Consider the following 18,926-nt stretch of genomic DNA (forward strand, 5'->3'; position numbering starts at 1 on the left):
AGAATTGATGCCTCTGAACTGTGGTGCTGGAGAAGACTCCTCAAAGTCCCTTGGACAGCAAGGAGATCAAACCAGTCAATCTTAAGGGAAACCAACCCTGAATATTCCCTGAAAGGACTGATGCTGAAGCTCCAGTATTTTGGTCATCTGATGCAAACAGCCAACTTATTGGAAAAGTCCCTGAAGCTGGGAAAGATTGAGGGCAGGAGAAGAGGGCATCAGAGAACAAGATGGCTGGATGGCATCACTGATGCAATGAGCATGAATTTGGGCAAACTCCAGGAGATGGTGAGGGTCAGGGAGGCCTGGTGTGCTGCAGTCCATGAGGTCTCAAAGAGTGGATACGACTGGGCAACTGAACAACAAACCCTCCTGTATTCATGGGTGATACTTAGGAAAACTGAGTAACTCCCTGAAATGGCCCAAGTCACCTCTTTAAATACTATCTCCAGTTAAAGATAAAAGAGATTGTTGGGGAAGCTGGCTAGGGAGGTTATCAAGCAAAGCATAGCAAAAAAAGAGTATTGTTGTTATGCAGATTTAGGTCAGTAGCCTCCATTTTTAAGAGTTTCTGAAGATCTAATTGTTCTGCTCTTCCTTCCTGGTAGGGAGAGGGAGACATACAAATGGAGAGTTCCCTTATAAATGTAAATGTCTCTTTGAGAGGAGTATCTTCCATTTGTTTTCAGATATTCTCTTATGTAGGTTGTTTCTTAAAACTAATCAACTTAAGATAGTCCTTCTGCCCAGGAGGCATATTTTGAGGCGGCAAATTCTTCTCCCCTTCACTTACAACACTGGCATCACATGGGAACTTGTGAGAAATGCAAAAATGAGGCCTCATCCCAGATCTACTGAATCAGAATCTGCATTTTAATAAGATTCTCTGTAATGCATATTCATAAGAAGTGCTGTTTGGAGCATGGTACTCAAGATGTCTTGCCAGATTTGTGTTGTTACATAACCACAGTATTTATGCTAACCCCAACTGGGTGCCACATACTTACTCACTGTTAATGACAAGAGGGATTACCAAATCTATTGCTATTAAGGGGAAGTGATTTTTCAGATGAATTATTAATAATAAAGCAAGATAATTAATTGCTAGACTAATACACTTAAGGCTAAATACCTAAACAAATAGCAAAAATTCATTAATTTCATATTATTTAAAATATTGAATTAGAAAAGATCTGATGTAGAGAATTTTGATGTTCATTTTAAACTCTGAATCTCAGGCAGTTGGCAGAGAAAGGATAGGACATATGAGTTCTGGATGAACAGTCAAGATGAGCCCATATCATTGTGTACATATTTTCTTTGTGAATCCTGAAAGTTGATATTAAAAAGTTAGACACTGTGGATGCAGTTTGTCAAAGAGTTTAATTAAACATATTTTAATAGACACTTCTTGAGTATTTGTTGGGCACTCTGACAAAACCCACAGCATTCAATGATTTCATAATCTAGTGGAGAAGCAAATATCCACTCTCAGGAATAACGGATGTAACTTTGTAGACCCATAGGGTAATGTGGAATAGGGCAGGAGAGAATGATTACAAAGCATTGGAAAAATGAAGTCTTATAAAAGGACACCTTAGAAATTACTTTTCTGTTCTCAGCCCACTTCTCTTACTTGAGTGCTATCAATGAATATTTCATCTATTATTAATTGATATACTGTGTATTGATGATTATCAAGTTTATAATTCTTACTCTTTACTATCCTCTAAATATTGGAGGGAGGCCTGGTGTGCTGCAGTCCATGGGGTTGCAATACTCGGACACAACTGAGCGATTGAACTGAACTGAACAGAACAGAACTCATATAAATTATGAAGCAATAGACTGCTCTAAGGATTACAAGGTAATGGTCCTTTTTCTCAAAGAGATCACAATCCATAATGGGAGATAAGTATGGTGCACATTTACAGAACGATTGGGCAGATAGTGGAGTGGGATAGAAAGAGAGCCTTGCCCATACCAGCTGATAAGGAACAGTTTCCTGGAGAAGATGGCACTGAGCTGAATTTTCAAGTATCGGTAGGAGTTAACAACATAAAAGAGTGGAAAACAGCACAAAGGGGACAGCATGAATCAGGACACAAATGCGAAGCAAACATGCTCAGGCCAGTTAGGAGCTGGATGATTGCATTTTCCTTTGACTTTAAAAAGCAAAGAAGTAAATGGTGGGGAATGAGATCAAGTAGCAAGCACACAGGCAAGATCACAGGAAACCTTCCCATGCAAAGTAATCTCTGTAAGGTGGCAAAATATCTACTTAAGTATGAAATCAAATTGTCAACTACTATATACAGGTAAGAAAGCAGCAGTTAGAACTGGACATAGAACAGACTGGTTCCAAATAGGAAAAGGAGTACATCAAGGCTGTATATTCTCACCCTGCTTATTTAATTTATATGCAGAGTACATCATGAGAAACGCTGGGCTGGTAGAAGCAGAAGCTAGAATCAAGATTGCCGGAAGAAATATCAATAACCTCAGATATGCAGATGTCACCACCCTTATGGCAGAAAGCGAAAAGGAACTAAAAAGCCTCTTGATGAAAGGGAAAGAGGAGAGCGGAAAAACTTGGCTTAAAGCTCAACATTCAGAACCCTAAGATCATGGCATCTGGTCCCATCACTTCATGGGAAATAGATGGGGAAACAGTGGAAAGAGTGTAAGACTTTATTTTTGGGGCTCCAAAATCACTGCAGATGGTGATTGCAGCCATGAAATTAAAAGACGCTTACTCCTTGGAAGAAAATTTATGACCAACCTAGATAGCATATTCAAAAGCAGAGACGTTACTTTGCCAACAAAAGTCCGTCTAGTCAAGGCTATGGTTTTTCCAGTAGTCATGTATGGATTTGAGAGTTGGACTGTGAAGAAAGCTGAGCGCTAAAGAATTGATGCTTTTGAACTGTGTTGTTGGAGAAGACTCTTGAGAGTCCCTTGGACTGCAAGGAGATCCAACCAGTCCATTCTAAAGTGGTCCTGGGTGTTCTTTGGAAAGAATGATACTAAAGCTGGAACTCCAGTACTTCGGCCACCTCATGCGAAGAGTTGACTCATTGGAAAAGACTCTGATGCTGGGAGGGATTGGGGGCAGAGGGAGAAGGGGATGACAGAGGATGAGATGGCTGGATGGCATCGCTGACTCGATGGACATGAGTCTGAGTGAGCTCCGGGAGTTGGTGATGGACAGGGAGTCCTGGCGTGCTGCAATTCATGGGGTAGCAAAGAGTCAGATACGACTGAGCGGCTAAACTGAACTGAACTGAGAGCATGCACTGAGAACTCTATTTATGCCTAGGGAAATAGAGAGTGAGTATCACTGCCTTATTTGGCATATCATAAATGTATGGAAGTGAATAGATACCATTAAATATGTTACAAGAGAGATATCATTCCCTTAACTTAAACCAATGAAGATTTTATTTTCTTCACCTTTGTTCGAGAGGAATTAATTGATGCCTATGCTAGCTTAACAACAGCAATGATTGCTTTGTCCAGACTTTGTGCTCTCTTTTCTTTTCTGTTTTATAACTGAAAACTAACCCGTACAATGGAACTGAATTTGCTACAAGCTGATCTCACTTGGAGAAGTGATAACAAACTAGGACTTTACATTTTAAGAAAGGGACCTGTTCAAATGCATCCTAATCTAGCTTTCTAAAGACTTGTCACTCTCCAGAGAAACACATTCTTCCCTGGTTGTATATAGTAAAGACATCTATTCAGCACACCTTTTCCATTTGTGAAGCTTTGAGGGAAGAAAGAATTGCTACTTCATGTTGCCAAAGGTCACTTCTGCCAAAAGTAGGACATTTTTTTCAGTTGTTAACAGTTGCTCTCAACAACAAATTTTTTTAGCCTTTTTATTGTCCAATCCCTGGCCAGAATTGAAACAATCCTTTGAACAATCAGCTCAATTCAGTTCAGTTCAGTGGCTCAGTTGTGTGTGATCTTTGCAACTGCATGGACTGCAGCATGCCAGGCCTCCCTGTCCATCATCAACTACTGTAGTTTATTCAAACTCATGTACGTTGAGTCGGTGATGCCATCCAACCATCATCCTCTGTTGTCCCTTTCTCCTCCTGCCCTCAATCTTCCCCAGCATCAGGGTCTTTTCAAATGAGTCAGTTCTTCTCATCAGGCGGCCAAAGTAATGGAGTTTCAGCTTCAACATCAGTCCCTCCAATGCACACCCAGGACTGATCTCCTTTAGAATGGACTGGTTGGATCTCTTTGCAGTCCAAGGGACTTTCAAGAGTCTTCTCCAACACCACAGTTCAAAAGGATCAATTCTTCAGTGCTCAGCTTTCTTTGGAGTCCAACTCTCATATCTGTACATGACTACTGGAAAAACCATAACTTTGACTAGATGGACCTTTGTTGGCAAAGTAATGTCTCTGCTTTTTAATATGCTGTTTAGGTTGATCATAATTTTTCTTCCAAGGAACCAGCATCTTTCAATTTCATGGCCGGAGTCACCATCTGCAGTGATTTTGGAGCCCCTGAAAATAAGGTCTGTCACTGTTTCCATTACTTCCCCAACTATTTGCCATGAAGTGATGGGACCAGATGCCATGATTTTAGTTTCCTGAATGTGGCATTTTAAGCCAGCTTTTTCACTCTCGTCTTTCACTTTCATCAAGAGGCTCTTTAGTTCTTCTTCACTTTCTGCCATAAGGGTGGTGTCATCTGCATATCTGAGGTTGTTGATATTATTCATGGCAATCTTGATTCTAGCTTGTGCTTCATCCAGCCCAGCATTTCTCATGACGTACTCTGCATATAAGTTAAATAAATAAGCAGGGTGACAATATATAGCTTTGATGTTCTCCTTTCCCAATTTGGAACCAGTCTATTGTTCCATGTCCAGTTCTAACTGTTGTTTCCTGACCTGCATACAGGTTTCTCAGGAGGCAGGTCAGGTGGTCTGGTATTCCCATCTCTTTAAGAATTTTCCACAGTTTGTTGTGATCCACACAGCCAAAGTCTTTGGCATAGTCAATAAAGCAGAAATAGATGTTTTTCTGGAATTCTCTGGCTTTTTCGATGATCCAGTGGATATTGGCAATTTACTCCTAGAGTACATCATTGAATATCTTAGTTTTCTGCTCTCTGGGACTTTCAATTTATTGAGAAAACAATTATGCAAATGCATATGTAATTCAAAGTTAATATGATAATATAGGAACAGAGTAGCATAGTTTAGGTTTGGGATCATCAAAGTGTTTGGGAACGAGACAATGAAACTTGAGACCTGAGAGGTGAGTAGGAGTTTCTCAGACAAGGACTGGGGTTAAGAGAAGCATCTATGGAGGTGAAGAAGACCATTTAAAGGCCTTATGTAAGCTTTATTAGGCTTTTTAAAGTGCTCACAGTATTTTATTGAGGAAGAACATCTAAAATAACATATACCAATTTGAAGGGTGTGGCTTAAAATTTCTCCATATGTTTATACTCATTATCAACACTCACATTAAGATAGAGAACAATTTTTTCACCCTCCAAATTTTCATTTCCCCTATTCTAGCTTCCTTTATGGCTCAGAGGGTAAAGAATCTGCCTGCAATGTGGGAGACCGGGGTTCAATCCCTAGGTTGGGAAGATCCCCTGAGGAGGGCATGACAACCCATTCCAGTATTCTTGCCTGGAGAATTCCCACAGACAGAGGAGCCAGGAGGACTACTGTCCATGGGGTCACAAAGAGTTGGACATGACAGAGCAACTTTCACTTTCATTTAGGGACTTCCCTGGTGGCTCAGATGGTAAAGCCTCTGTCTACAATGCGGGAGACCCGGGTTCAATCCCTGGGTTGGAAAGATCCTCTGGAGAAGGAAATGGCAATCCACTCCAGTACTACTGCCTGGAAAATCCCATGTACAGAGGAGCCTGGTAGGCTACAGTCCATGGGGTCGCAGAGTCAGACATGACTGAGAGACTTCACTTTCACTTTCCCCTATTCTAGACAGTTTTCCCCCAGAGGTAACCATTATTCTGGCTTCTGTCACTTAGATACATTTAAAAAACTGAAAAAAGTTCAATGAGGTGGTTGTAGAGACCGAGGGGGATAATAGAGAGGAGATGAGAATGCAGAGGTAGGTAGGTGGTGGGCCACAGAGAATCTTGAGGAACTGGTTCAAGATTTGAACTTTTGGCTGGAATGAAATGAATAGCTGTTGAAAATCTGCACAAAGAAATAAAATGATTAGATTCACATTTAACAGTTATACTAAACAGAGGGCATTAAGAGCAGAATTTAAGGAACCAGTTAGGAAGTTAATGTAATATTCTAAGAGAAAAGATAATAGTTACATGTGCAAAGGAACAGCATGAAGATGGAGAAAAATCAACAGATTTAAGAGGTAATTTGAAGTTTAAATGTTTGAAACACTTAAACATTTGTTTAAAAGAACTCATTATTTTAATAAGAGCATCATTTAAAAATTATAGTTGCGTTTGAACAGCTACTGTCATTGAAAGCTAATAGATATATTCTCTGAATTTTAAATGGTATTTATTATACTCTATCTTGGCACAGTATAACTTCACAATGAATTCATTTTATTTTCCACCTACAAAGGGAATGTTGCCTGGAGTTTTCCAAATGAGCTAGTCTAATATTTACCTTTTGGCCATAACAAAGATTTTCCATCTTTCTTTCACTATGAAAATATTTTAAATTTTTTGTATTGAGTTTAAAAATCATAATCAAACATAGAAATTTCCATTTTGATTTATTCATGTCCTCAAAATATGACTCACTTTACCAACAAAAACCAGTATGGAGAATAAGCACTCCAAAGAAACACACCATTGAACATTTTTACCCTGAGGTTAGAACTGTTATATTTAAGCAAATGTACTTTATGCTAAAAAATCATGAATAGGATTTACATATTACTTAGATTATTAGCCAAAAATATTTTATTTTGCTTGTTTTACCTTTTGGGAACAATTAAGGTGATTGCTCCAAATAACGTAATCCAATTTTGTTTTTTATTTCACATTTTGAAAACCAGTTGTTTGTTTCAGATTCTTTATCCCAGTGGTAATAGCAAGAGTGGTAAAGAGTGATAAGGTTACTAAGTCTGCTGTAACAAAGTGCCACAAGAGAGTGACTTGAAACAACAGAAATTTATCATTTTGCAATTCCAGAGGCCAAAACTCAAAATCAAGGTGTTAGTAGGGCTAAGCGCCCTCAGACTCTGAACAGAATTCTTCCCGGCGTCTTCCTGGTGGTTTGCTGGTGGTCTCTGCTGGTCCCGGGGCTTTTAGGTGCATCACTGCAGTTCTTTGTCTTCACCTGGCATTCTTCCCGTGCCTCTGTCTCTTCAAATGATAACACCAATCGTATTGAATTAAACCCATCCTATCCAGTATGAACTCATCTAAACTAATTACAACTTCAATAACCCTATTTCCACATAAGGTCACATTGTGAGGTACTGGGGGTTAAGAGTCAATGTATCTTTTTCTTTTTTTCCCTGAATGGAGGGAAGTAATTCAACCTGTAACTGTTACCAAAACAAATAAAATAAGAGCTTCTGCCACTGCGAAATTACCTAGCAGCAATTGAATTCGCCATTTTTTACATATATTTTCTCCATTACATGTAGAAAAATAACTAGATATGTGAAAATGTGTGTGTGTGTGTGTGTGTGTGTGTGTAGGCATGCCTGCTCACCCTATAGACCTGGAATGGATCCCATCACTGATAACTCATGGAATCATGGAAAATTGCAAATTTGTCTTACGTTTTAATGCTGAGTTCATTGCTTTTATTCAGTCATAGTCACTGGAAATTTTTTTTTAGGGTTGACATGCATTTCTGAATGAAATATCAACAGATTGGTTTTCATTTTTTTCTTCTCTAGCATAGCTTAGTAAAATAAAACAATCTGGATGGATGGCTTCTGTTTCTATATCCTGGATAAGATGGGTTACAAAACACCAAGGTGCTCAACAATTTAGCTTAGGATAGATTTCTTCCTTACACTTGGGAAAATGCATCATTTGTAGTGAGTCTCGCTACCTAGACATGTGTTCTAAATAATTCAGTTACTTTCTTCTGAATTTCCTCGTGATGTAATTTTTTCCACTCAATTCTCCAACAATCATTTTACACCACTTGACCAACATTTAATGCACATCCACTGTATACTAAGCACAAGGAAACAGAGATGAAATATAATATCTACACTCGAAGATCTCTCCGGAAATAACAAAGTCAACGACTGCTTTTACTGGGTATTTTTCTTAATAATTTCACATTGGATTATGGTGTGTTCAAGTATACGAGCCAGTTAAACAGACAGAGAGTATGAAAATACCTCACAGGATGTTAAACTTATTCTTGGACCCTGTGCTATGCTTTTGTGATGTGTTTGTTTTTTATATTTTTTTATTTCAGCTGAAAGAGACATCAATGTCTACTGTGGGGTCCAGGCCATTACAATGAAGATTAATTTTTGCACAGTTCTTTTCTCCGGTTATTCTGAAGCAGACCTGGCACTGAACGGAAGGCATGGGGATTCCCACTGCAGGGGGTTCATCAATAACAACACCTTTCCTGCTGTGGTCATTTTCATCATCAATCTCAGCACCTTGGAGGGCTGCGGAAACAGTTTAGTGGTAAGATTAGAGCGAAACTATGTGCTAGGTTTGGGGATCATAACTAAAAAAACAAAAACAAAACTCCCCATATCATAAAATAATCAGAAACCCAATCTATCTTTTAAGAATAAAACCCCAATAAAACTGAACAAACCACTTTCCTTTTCCTGTTTGGGGCTTCTGATCCCAAACGTATGATTTCATTTTCCAGTACTGGTTCTGTTTATTGTAGCTGGTGGTTGAGGGGCCTGAGATTAACTGTGCTACTCTAACCAGCATTATTTTGTGTGAGTGACATTGAGGAGTATTTCTCTACAGTTTTTCATTAGCTGTGTTCCTCATGCTTTTTATGGAAGTATCTTTTATATTCCAGTGAGTTTGGCAATGAATCACTTGGCCTATTATTTCCTAGTGACCTCGTTCAGAAAGAAAGATGGAATATCTAATGAGAAACTTAGAATCTTCTAGGTATCCTGTTTACCACTGAATGATCCACACCACTGTTTTGTAAAAGAGGGCTGTTAGCATTTCCAGCATGAGTTTCTTCATACTGTGGATCTATCCTTTGAATTTAAAAATGCTTATCATACCAAATCTTACCCATGAAATCCCTGCAACATGCTCCATCCAGTCACTGTGAAAATTAAAACACCACTTCAGATATTTCTACCTTGAATGAGAACCACTTATCTACACTATTCATTTATTTATTCATGTATTGAATACCAAAAATAGAATTATAACAGGCATTCACTCTCCTTGGAATTAAAAATTAATTGAAGTAAAAGATAATTGTGATTTGGTGGGGGTGTTAGGCTAAAATTTATTTAAAACAGATTTTCCTTTTGTTTGTTTAAATATAGTCTTATTGGTTAATCCTAGCAAAGACAAAAAGAAGATTCATTGAACACGTCCACTTAGGCCAGTAAAGAAGGAAAGATTGGCTTTTCCTCTTGATAAGTTATTGTTTGCGACTAAGGGGGAAAGCTTGATTATTCTAAGGGCAGGGCTTTTAAGACTTGATGGGAGATAGGAGACAGGAAAAAGATTTCTTTGAATCTCCTTTATCTTTTCTCAGAGGGCAGTTAGAATATTGTGCCCATGACTGTTTCCAAATATACAGCTTGAGTATTGTTGACTCTTTTTATTAAAAACGTTTATTCATCTCTCTCAGATGTATGCAGAGAGGTTATGAAGTGGGCCTAAGGGAGAGTGAGGGGAAGTGATGCAGGTTGATTATTATACATCCAAGCTTCCTTGTGGAGAGAGGGAAGGAGGGAGGGGGAAAGGAAGGGAGAGAGGGAAGTAGGGAAGAAGGGAGGGAGCTCAAGTGGAGAGAAGCAGCACAGCCCCTCCTCTCAAGGACTCTGCTTCAGGGAGCTTCCTATTCTCCATTTCAGTCTTATCCTGCTCCCTGTTGCCAAAGAAAGAGAACAGTTCCAGAGAAATGCCAGGCAAAGCATCCGTGTGTGTGTGTGTGTGTGTGTGTGTGTGTATCTTTTTTTAAAAAACTGAATAAGTCTGGTATAAAAACTGTAATGTACATGTATGTGTGTACACACATATATTTTTTTTCACAGATAGAATTTGCATGCTTAGCTAGCCAGTCAGGCAGGCAATGTGTAGAGAGGAAGATTTACTTAGTTTATATTTTTGTCTTAGATATCACCAGCTTTGGTATTTGCTCCAAGGACAGTCTATATGGGAAAAATTAAGTAGACTACTAAATCATATGGATTAGAATCAAAATGTTTTTTCATAAGAGTTCTGGTTCTCTTCATGAATCAGCTAGATAATTGCTTCAGCTTTGCCCATGTGCTCTTAGGTCCATGTATAAAGTGTATTCTCTTGTTGAAAATTAAATGTTGCAGGTCTCCATAATAGCCGCTAGAATACTAATTGATCATTATATTGTATTTAACATGGGGGGAGAAGTTCAACGGTATTATGACAACCAAGAACATTATTGATGTCAGAATTGTTAGTTCTTCATGAGCACAGGGAAGGCTGCCTTTCCCAGCCCCTTTGCAGTTAGTGAGGGCTTTGTAACTGGTTCAGTCCTGTAGACTCTTATTGGACTTGACATATATATAGCTAAAAGCCTCTACATGACCTACTAGCTCTGGCGTTTTCTGTCTTAGCAGTACTAGACACCACATGCTGAGATGGCACTGCTACAGGGAAATAGACTCAGTCTTAGTCAAAAACAGTGTGTAAACACTTGGAATGGAACCCCCTTTACCAAACTGTATTGGGCATGTAGCATAAACAAAAGGTAAACTTTTGTTGTGTTAATATATTAAGATATAAGGATTGAATTGTTACTGCCATATTACATAGCCTGTGCTGAGTTAATTATTTGAATTTGTTACTTATTAACTCAAATAATATGTTACCATGATTTAAAAATCCTGAGAGTTTAATGATCATATGTCCATATAAAGTTTGTTTCACTGGAGAGTCTGAATTTTGACAAACATACTGCTAGTAGTCACTGTTGATAAAAGAAGTATTCAGGTGACCCTCTACTTGGTAATTCACACATGAGAACAGAGAGCCTGGGCAATAATAACCTTAGTGCTGAGTCACTTAGTCATGTCCGACTCTTTGCAGCCCCTTGGACTTTAGGCTGCCAGGCTCCTGTGCCCATGGAATTTTCCAGGCAAGAATACCAGAGTGAATTGTCATTTCCTTCTCCAGGGATCAGCTCAACCCAGGGATCAAACTGATGTCTTTTATGTCCATGCATTGGCAGGTAGATTCTTTACTACCAGTGCCATCTAGGAAGTCTAATAGGCAGTCATTCCTGTACGTCATTACCATCTGAGTGTTTTAAGATATTGATGCTATCATCAGAGACAGAATTCATCCAAAATCCTTGACCTCCAGGTTGAAATATCTGACCTTGAGCCTGTGCTGTGCTATGCTTAGTCTCTCAGTCACGTCTGACTCTTTGCAACCCGAAGGACTGTAGCTTGCCAGGCTCCTCTGTCCAGGTGATTCTCCAGGCAAGAATACTGGAATGAGTTGCCATGCTCTCTTCCAGGGGATCTTCCCAACCCAGGTCTCCCACATTGCAGTTGGGTTCTTTACCAGCTGAGCCACCAGGGAAGCCTAAGAATACTGGAGTGGGTAGTCTATCCCTTCTCCAGAGGATCTTCCTGACCCAGGAAGTGAACCAGGGTCTCTTGCATTGCAGGTAGATTCTTTACCATCTGAGCTACAAGGAAGCCCAACTGTGAGCCTAGTGCTTCCCAATAACATGTATGATATCAACTTCACCTAAACTAAATTTCATCAGAAAAACCTTCATCTAGTTATAGACTTGAAAAATATCTATAACTATGGTAACATAATTTAAGGCCTCAGTTTTTGAAAGTCTTCCTTCTTTGACTTATTCTAGATATTTCAGATTCAGAATTGCAACTTAAATGTTTGAATTTTATATTAACTTTTTAATTAAAATATTAACATGCAATAAAATAAATGGCAGAGGATGAGATGCTTGGATAGCATCAACAACTCAATGGACATGAATTTGAGCAAACTCCGGGAGACAGTGAAGGACACGGAAACCTGGTGTGCTGCAGCCATGGGGTAGCAAAGAGTTGGACATGACTTAGCAACTGAACAACAAGAATAAAATCATTTGTGTTAAGTTAAAAAAAAAAATTAACAATTCCTTAAATGGTGGTTATTAAATTTTAGTGGAATTGGAGAATCCAGTGAAAACTAATTAGTCCCAAGAGAATACACACATGGACAATATTTTTATATAAATTCTAGGAGTTCATGATCCCTCTGCAACATCCCTGTGAATTACTGCCCTGAAAGATGAGAATCTCCATGTACCAGAGGAAGGCCCTAGGGAGATCGACCATCAGAAAATTTGTGACCTTCATTCATTTGTTTAAAATTTATCTCAGGGGTACCAGGATGCTGGTGTCACTGAGCTATGCTGAAGAGACAAAGGCAAATAAGACCTAGAGGGTTCCCTGCCTGCAAAGAGCTCTGATTATTGATGGAGGTGTGCTGAATCAGACCACTCATGCACTATGACTGCTTCTGTGAGACAGAAAGTATGGGGGTAGGGGAGAAGTTCCCAAGGAAGATGAGATAAGGGAGAAGTAGGATATGTTGTGGTGAAGAGGGCCAGAGAGGAGGCAGGAGTATGCACAAATGCCAGAGCAACAAGGGCCTTGGTGCTGGGGCATTACTAACCAAGAATGGGAGCCTGCAGATATGAAGCTAACATTGAAAACAAGGTCATATTAACAGGGGGCTTTTAGTCCAGGCCATGACATTTGGCTTTACCCATGAGTATTTTCAAATTACTTGCTCTTGCACAACAAGTAACATATAGTTTCTCTCCTTTCTTATTTATGAAATATGAGTAAGCCATCTCTGGTAATATGAAGCTTTATTTATTTAAAAGAAACGTATGAGTCAACAAATATGATACTGCTTATATGTTGAATCTAAAAAAATGTTACAAATGAACTTATGTAACAAAACAGAAATAGAGTTACAGATATAGAAAATAAACTTATAGCTACCAAGGGGGAAAGTGGTAGGGGAGGGAAAAAGTGGGAGACATATGAATACTACTATATATAAGATAGACAACTAATAAGAGTCTACTGTATAGCACAGGGAACTCTAGTCAATACTCTGTAATGATCTACACGGGAATAACATTTTAAAAAGAGTAAATATATGTATAATTGATTCACTTTGCTGTATCACATAAACTAACACATTGTAAACTAACATTGTAAATCAACTATACTTCAATAAAAATTAATTTAAAAAATTAAATCACCCTCTTACTGAGAGAAAAAAGACATATGATCACTTATAATTTAGAATTATGTATGTATAATTTCAAAATTATGTCATGTTATAGTTGCAACAGACCCTAGAAATGATCTGATCTAATGTTTTATTTTGCATATGAAATGCCTAGATTTACGAGTAACTATTTAATCACTGAGCTTGACCTACAATTCTAACAGGTATCCACAGTTCCTGGAGTCAGTGCTTATGGAAATGCAACTTCAGTACAAATAGGAAATATTTCAGGATATATTGATACTCCAGACCCACCAACAATCATCAGCTATCTACCTGGGCTTCTTTACAAATTTAGCTGTAGTTATCCATTGGAATACCTGGTTAATAATACCCAACTTGCTTCGTAAGTTGCATTTTATTCTTACTTTCTCATGTTGTCTTTTTATTTGGGTCATTTTTATTCTTGAGGAACTTACCAAGATATTAATAGCAGGATTTGTTGAGAAAGTTAAACTGAATCTAATGGAAACTGCATATGGTCTTATGTATCTATCTACTTAAGGCTATGGTTTTTCCAGTAGTCATGTATGGATGTGAGAGTTGGACTATAAAGAAAGCTGAGTGCCGAAGAATTGATACTTTTGAACTGTGGTGTTGGAGAAGACTCTTTAGAGTCCCTCGGACTGCAAGGAGATCCAACCAGTCCATCCTAAAAGAGATCAGTCCTGGGTGTTCATTGGAGGGACTGATGTTGAAGCTGAAACTCCAATACTTTGGCCACCTGATCAGGGTCATTTGAAACGACCCTGATGCTGGGAAAGATTGAAGGCAGGAGGAGAAGGGGATGACAGAGGATGAGATGGTTGGATGGCATCACTGACACAATGGACATAGGTTTGGGTGGACTCCGGGACTTGGTGATGGACAGGGAGGCTTGGCATGCTGCATGCAGTTCATGGGGTTGCAATGAGTCGGGCACAACTGAGTGACTGAACTGAACTAAACTTATCCATCTATAATGATTATTGTTTTGAAGAACATCAACAGTTCAGTTTTAATCTTTTCCCTAAATTAAAACCACCTCATGTTAGTCAAATATCTGCCTTTGGTTCTCCTGGCTCCCTTCAGAACTGCCCAAGACCCAGGAATCCTGGGGGCTTATGCAGTCCAGAGGATCTGTCATGTTTCCAGTGGGTAGATCATTTGGTCACTGTATTGTTGGGTCCTGCTTGGGTATGTGCTCACTATTGGACTGCTACCTCAGAATATGAGGTCTCCATGCCTCCTGCTGAGGTGTCCCCTGCACAGATGCTGATGATTCCCAGCAAAAATGGTATCACTCATAGTCAAAGAGCTTCAGACATGGATTCATTGTCTTTTGTTTATAGTCAGGTATTCATTCATTGAGGCTTCCCAGGTGGCTCAGGGGTAAAGAATCTGCCCGCCAAGCAGGAGATGCAGGCTTAAAATCCCTGGGTCAGGAAGATCCCCTGGAGGAGGAAATGCAGTCCTCTCCAATTGCCATGGGAAACCCATGGACAGAGGAACCTGGCAGGCTACAGTCCATGGGATTTCAAAGAGTCGTATCAGACTTAGCGATAAACCACTACCACATTCATTTATTACTCCCAAAGCACACACTCCAAGACGTGTTTACATCCATATTGCAATATAATCATATGGATTTGTGAAATATTTTTGACAAAACGGGGTGATTAAATAAAAACTTTCCCTCTTCCGCTGTAGGGTTTTCTCTCACAAAAGTAAAGTTATTGTTTAATCTCAGTCACAAGGGAACGTGGAGGACACATTTTGCTTCAGTTTAAAAAATATTCATAGATAATTTAATGGTACAGTTATGATAAATGACTTGGTCAAAAGCAAGATTTCGATGTGGAAAACAAGAAAGGCCTTGAGTCAAAAAGCAGCAGGTGCAGAGAGAAATGGGTCATAGTCTTTCACTCTGCTCCCCTCAACTTCCTCACTAAATTCATTCCTGAACTTCAGTGCACATGGATATGCATTCATTTAAATGGGACTTCCCTGATAGCTCAGTTGGTAAAGAATCTGCCTGCAATGCAGGAGATCCTCGATTCCTCAGAGGGAAGATCTGCTGGAGAAGGGAAAAAGCTACCCACTCCAGTATTCTGGCCTGGAGAACTAGTCCATGGGGTTGCAAAGAGTCAGACAGGACTGAGCAACTTTTGCTTTTGGAGAAGGAAATAGCAGCTCACTCCAGTATTCTTGCCTGGAGAATCCCATGGATGGAGGAACCTGGTGGGCTACAGTCCATGGGGTTGCAAAGAGTCGGACAGGACTGAGTGACTTCACTTTAACTTTTTCTTTATTCAACAAATATTTATTATACACCTTATATGTACCATGCAAAGTTCTAACAGTGACAAAAGTGAAACCAAATTCCTGCTCTCATGAAGCTTGTATAGAAATGGAGTTGATGAAAATGTATTCACATTAGATTCAGACTTTGTTGGAATGACTTTTTTTTTTTCTCCAAGTTTCATATATGTAACAAAAATGTTAAAAAAAAAGATTCCTTTATAAATGAAAAGATCAGAAAGAGCAGTTCGCCTTTATTTAGTCCCTCTTGCTTTCTGATTATTTATCTGTTCAGTGATTTAAACAATATGCCCATTCCAGACCTAGTTATGTCAGGATTGCTCAAGAGTTTTGGTGCCTTGCATCTAACATTAAGGTGTGATTGAAGCTGTTAATTTAAAAATCTCATCAGTGCCTCCCTTTTTCCTCAATCTGTTTTAGGTCCTCAGCTGCCATTTCTGTGAGGGAGAACAATGGTACGTTTGTCAGCACTTTGAACCTGCTCCTTTATAACGTAAGTCGATGGTTGAAGGACATTATTTTTTTCTCTCACTGTTCTGAGGAGCCATTTATGTGAGTGGCTTTCCTATAAAAATCCACCAAAAGTTACATTAACCCTGTTATACTTTGGTAATGTGTATTCATCTTCACCACCATTTCCAAATATCTTAGTGATAAAGGTATGCTAACAATTCCATTATTTTCCAGAAGTTGATAAATGATTTAAATTTTACTTCATATATGTGATTCTGCATAGTTACTCCAAATGTCTATCTACATTTATACGTATATATTTATTTGTGTGTTTGTGTGTGTGTAAACATAGTCAGGGTCAAGATTTTGGAAATAATATATTTGTGATAAAAAGATAGGAAAAGTCCAAATGATACTTCATGTAAAGGCAAGATACTTGGTGTTCAGTGTGTTAACATTTCCAGCGTGGGTTATGACTGTTGTCAATTCTGTCGTATCTGAAATAGTTTAGGTTTGACTACACAGTATTGTCTAAACTTTTGTCATATAAACATTGACAGTGGCAGCAAAATATGAAAAAAATATGAATTTCTATTTATAACTCTAACATTAATCCCCCAAATGATATTTTCATGTTGATTAAAAATTTTATTCATACATTTTAAATGCCTGATTTAAATATCAATTTTTCAATATATCAACCAACATTTTTGTAAATTATGAATCTGATTTTTACATTATTATTCATGTCATCATGGCACTGAGTTATAATTCATGCAACTGATTTAAAAGTCAGTGCTTTATACTTTGCATATAATGAGCTATAAATATTGTAGTAGGACACTTTCCAAAGGCATTTAAAAAATCATGTTTATAAGTTTGTAGTGTGACACCACAGAGTTCTAAACAACAAATTAAAATGTGTTGGAATGAAGATTGCCTTTCTGTCATTTCTAAACTTCCTTCTGCAAGGAGAAGCTGCCAAATACTTGGTTTTATAATACTCAGCAAATATGTGCCAATATTCATTCCCAGTATGACCAGATATTTATTATTATTGTAAGCAATATTTTTAAATTGGAAAGCTTCTATCTGTTAATTTATATGTGTAGTCTCCCTGGGGTAGAATTGTGATGACTGACTTGGATTCAATATTATTTGTTACAATTGACTGAAACAAAGATGAGAATTCCTGATCTTAAAAGACTGAAAAATATACTCACATGACATTTAAGGATACCACTATTTTCTGTGAAATTAAGCTATTCTGTCTGTAGAAACACAGAAAATAAAAATTTAGAAGTGTGGACTTGAGGAGAGCTTTGCTATTAAGCTCTTTCCTTTATCATTAGAAATAGTATAGTAGTCCTATTGTTAAACTAGACCTAATCCTTCAAAAAGTCTCTAGAATCTTAGTGCCATATACAAGCCTATAATTTGATGATAACCTAAGATTTTAATTTGATGGTTAAAAGGTAATTATTTGATATGACTATAAACAAAATACATAATACCAAAATCATTCTCATTTTAAACCAATTTGAAATGATATTACTAATGGTTGAATTAACACATTGAAATTTAAAATTTGTTTACTAAACAGTTATTTAATAAAATTCAACCACTTCCCTACAAACTAGTTTTTTTTTTTTTTTTTTTTTAATCAGCAGACTATTTTTTAAGAGCAGTTTTAGGTTTATAGAAAAATTGACCTAAAACTACAGAGAATTCCTATAGACCTGAATATGGATTCAGTACGGTTATTTCTGTGTGTTATGGGATTCAGTGAATGTACTTAGGAAAATTTTACTTGTAAAAAATAATGACATTTATTGATTTTGTGATTTCAATATGTGCAGTTTACTTCGAGTTGACCTTGGCCCTTATTCTTATATAGTATAAATAGATTAGTTTTCTTCTCTGTGGAAATCGTGAGGATGATTTTGAATTTGAATTGCATCTAAGTAATAGTGTCTTCTGAGCAGATAAAGAAACAGAGTAAATCTAAAACTGGGCTATGGTAATTATGAATTATTTTTAAAGTTGAAGAAAAAAATCTAAAATAAATATAATTGATTTTAGGGACAATATTTACTAACAGGAGTAAGGTAACTATACCAAATAAAATCTAAACATTACTGTTTAGAAGAATTTTAGGAGAAAAAGGTGATAATTAAGATTAAACCATAGCTGAGTCATATCATTTGCAAATGATTATGTAGTATAATATTTGTAAAAAAAAATGAAATAAGATCCTTTGAGACAATACTGATGCAAGTACAAGATGAATGAGCCAAAATAGTCGATGAAGTGTGTATAACTTGAAGAAATTGGAAAAGGGAGCCAGGAAGAGAATTAATTAAAAATACTACCTATGAGAAATGGTTAGAGGAGCTGTTATCATTTATCACAGAAATATAGAAAATAAGTACAGCATATAATCCCTCACTTATCAGGCTTAATTTGGGAATGAAATGTTCCACATGAATGCAACTCTTTCAAAAGTGAAGCATCCAAGTTATTATTGCTTTAAGTTTCAAAATTCAGTATCTGTTGTTTCTTCCCAGCCTTCCGAAACAGAGTGAGCTCTGTATTCTGCCTTTGCTTGATGATACTGAGATTTCATTGAATATTTCCCTTTGCTGCAAAATAGCTTTATCTTCAGAGTTACTAAATTTGGGGGAAACAAT

The 18,926-nt window shown here is 37.7% G+C and overlaps 1 protein-coding gene across 1 annotated transcript in view; it reads left to right on the forward strand.

Moving 5' to 3' along the window:
• The window catches only part of ZPLD1 (zona pellucida like domain containing 1), a 75,010-nt gene that overhangs the window by 39,239 nt on the left and 16,845 nt on the right, over positions 1-18,926 (forward strand). Inside the window, exons 3-5 of the mRNA XM_005674873.1 lie at positions 8,429-8,649; positions 13,647-13,828; positions 16,204-16,276. Coding sequence (XP_005674930.1) covers positions 8,429-8,649; positions 13,647-13,828; positions 16,204-16,276 — 476 coding nt within the window. The remainder of the gene's footprint in view (positions 1-8,428; positions 8,650-13,646; positions 13,829-16,203; positions 16,277-18,926) is intronic.

The sequence above is a fragment of the Capra hircus genome, chromosome 1 (genome assembly GCF_001704415.2).
Source record: "Capra hircus breed San Clemente chromosome 1, ASM170441v1, whole genome shotgun sequence".
Lineage (NCBI taxonomy): Eukaryota > Metazoa > Chordata > Mammalia > Artiodactyla > Bovidae > Capra > Capra hircus.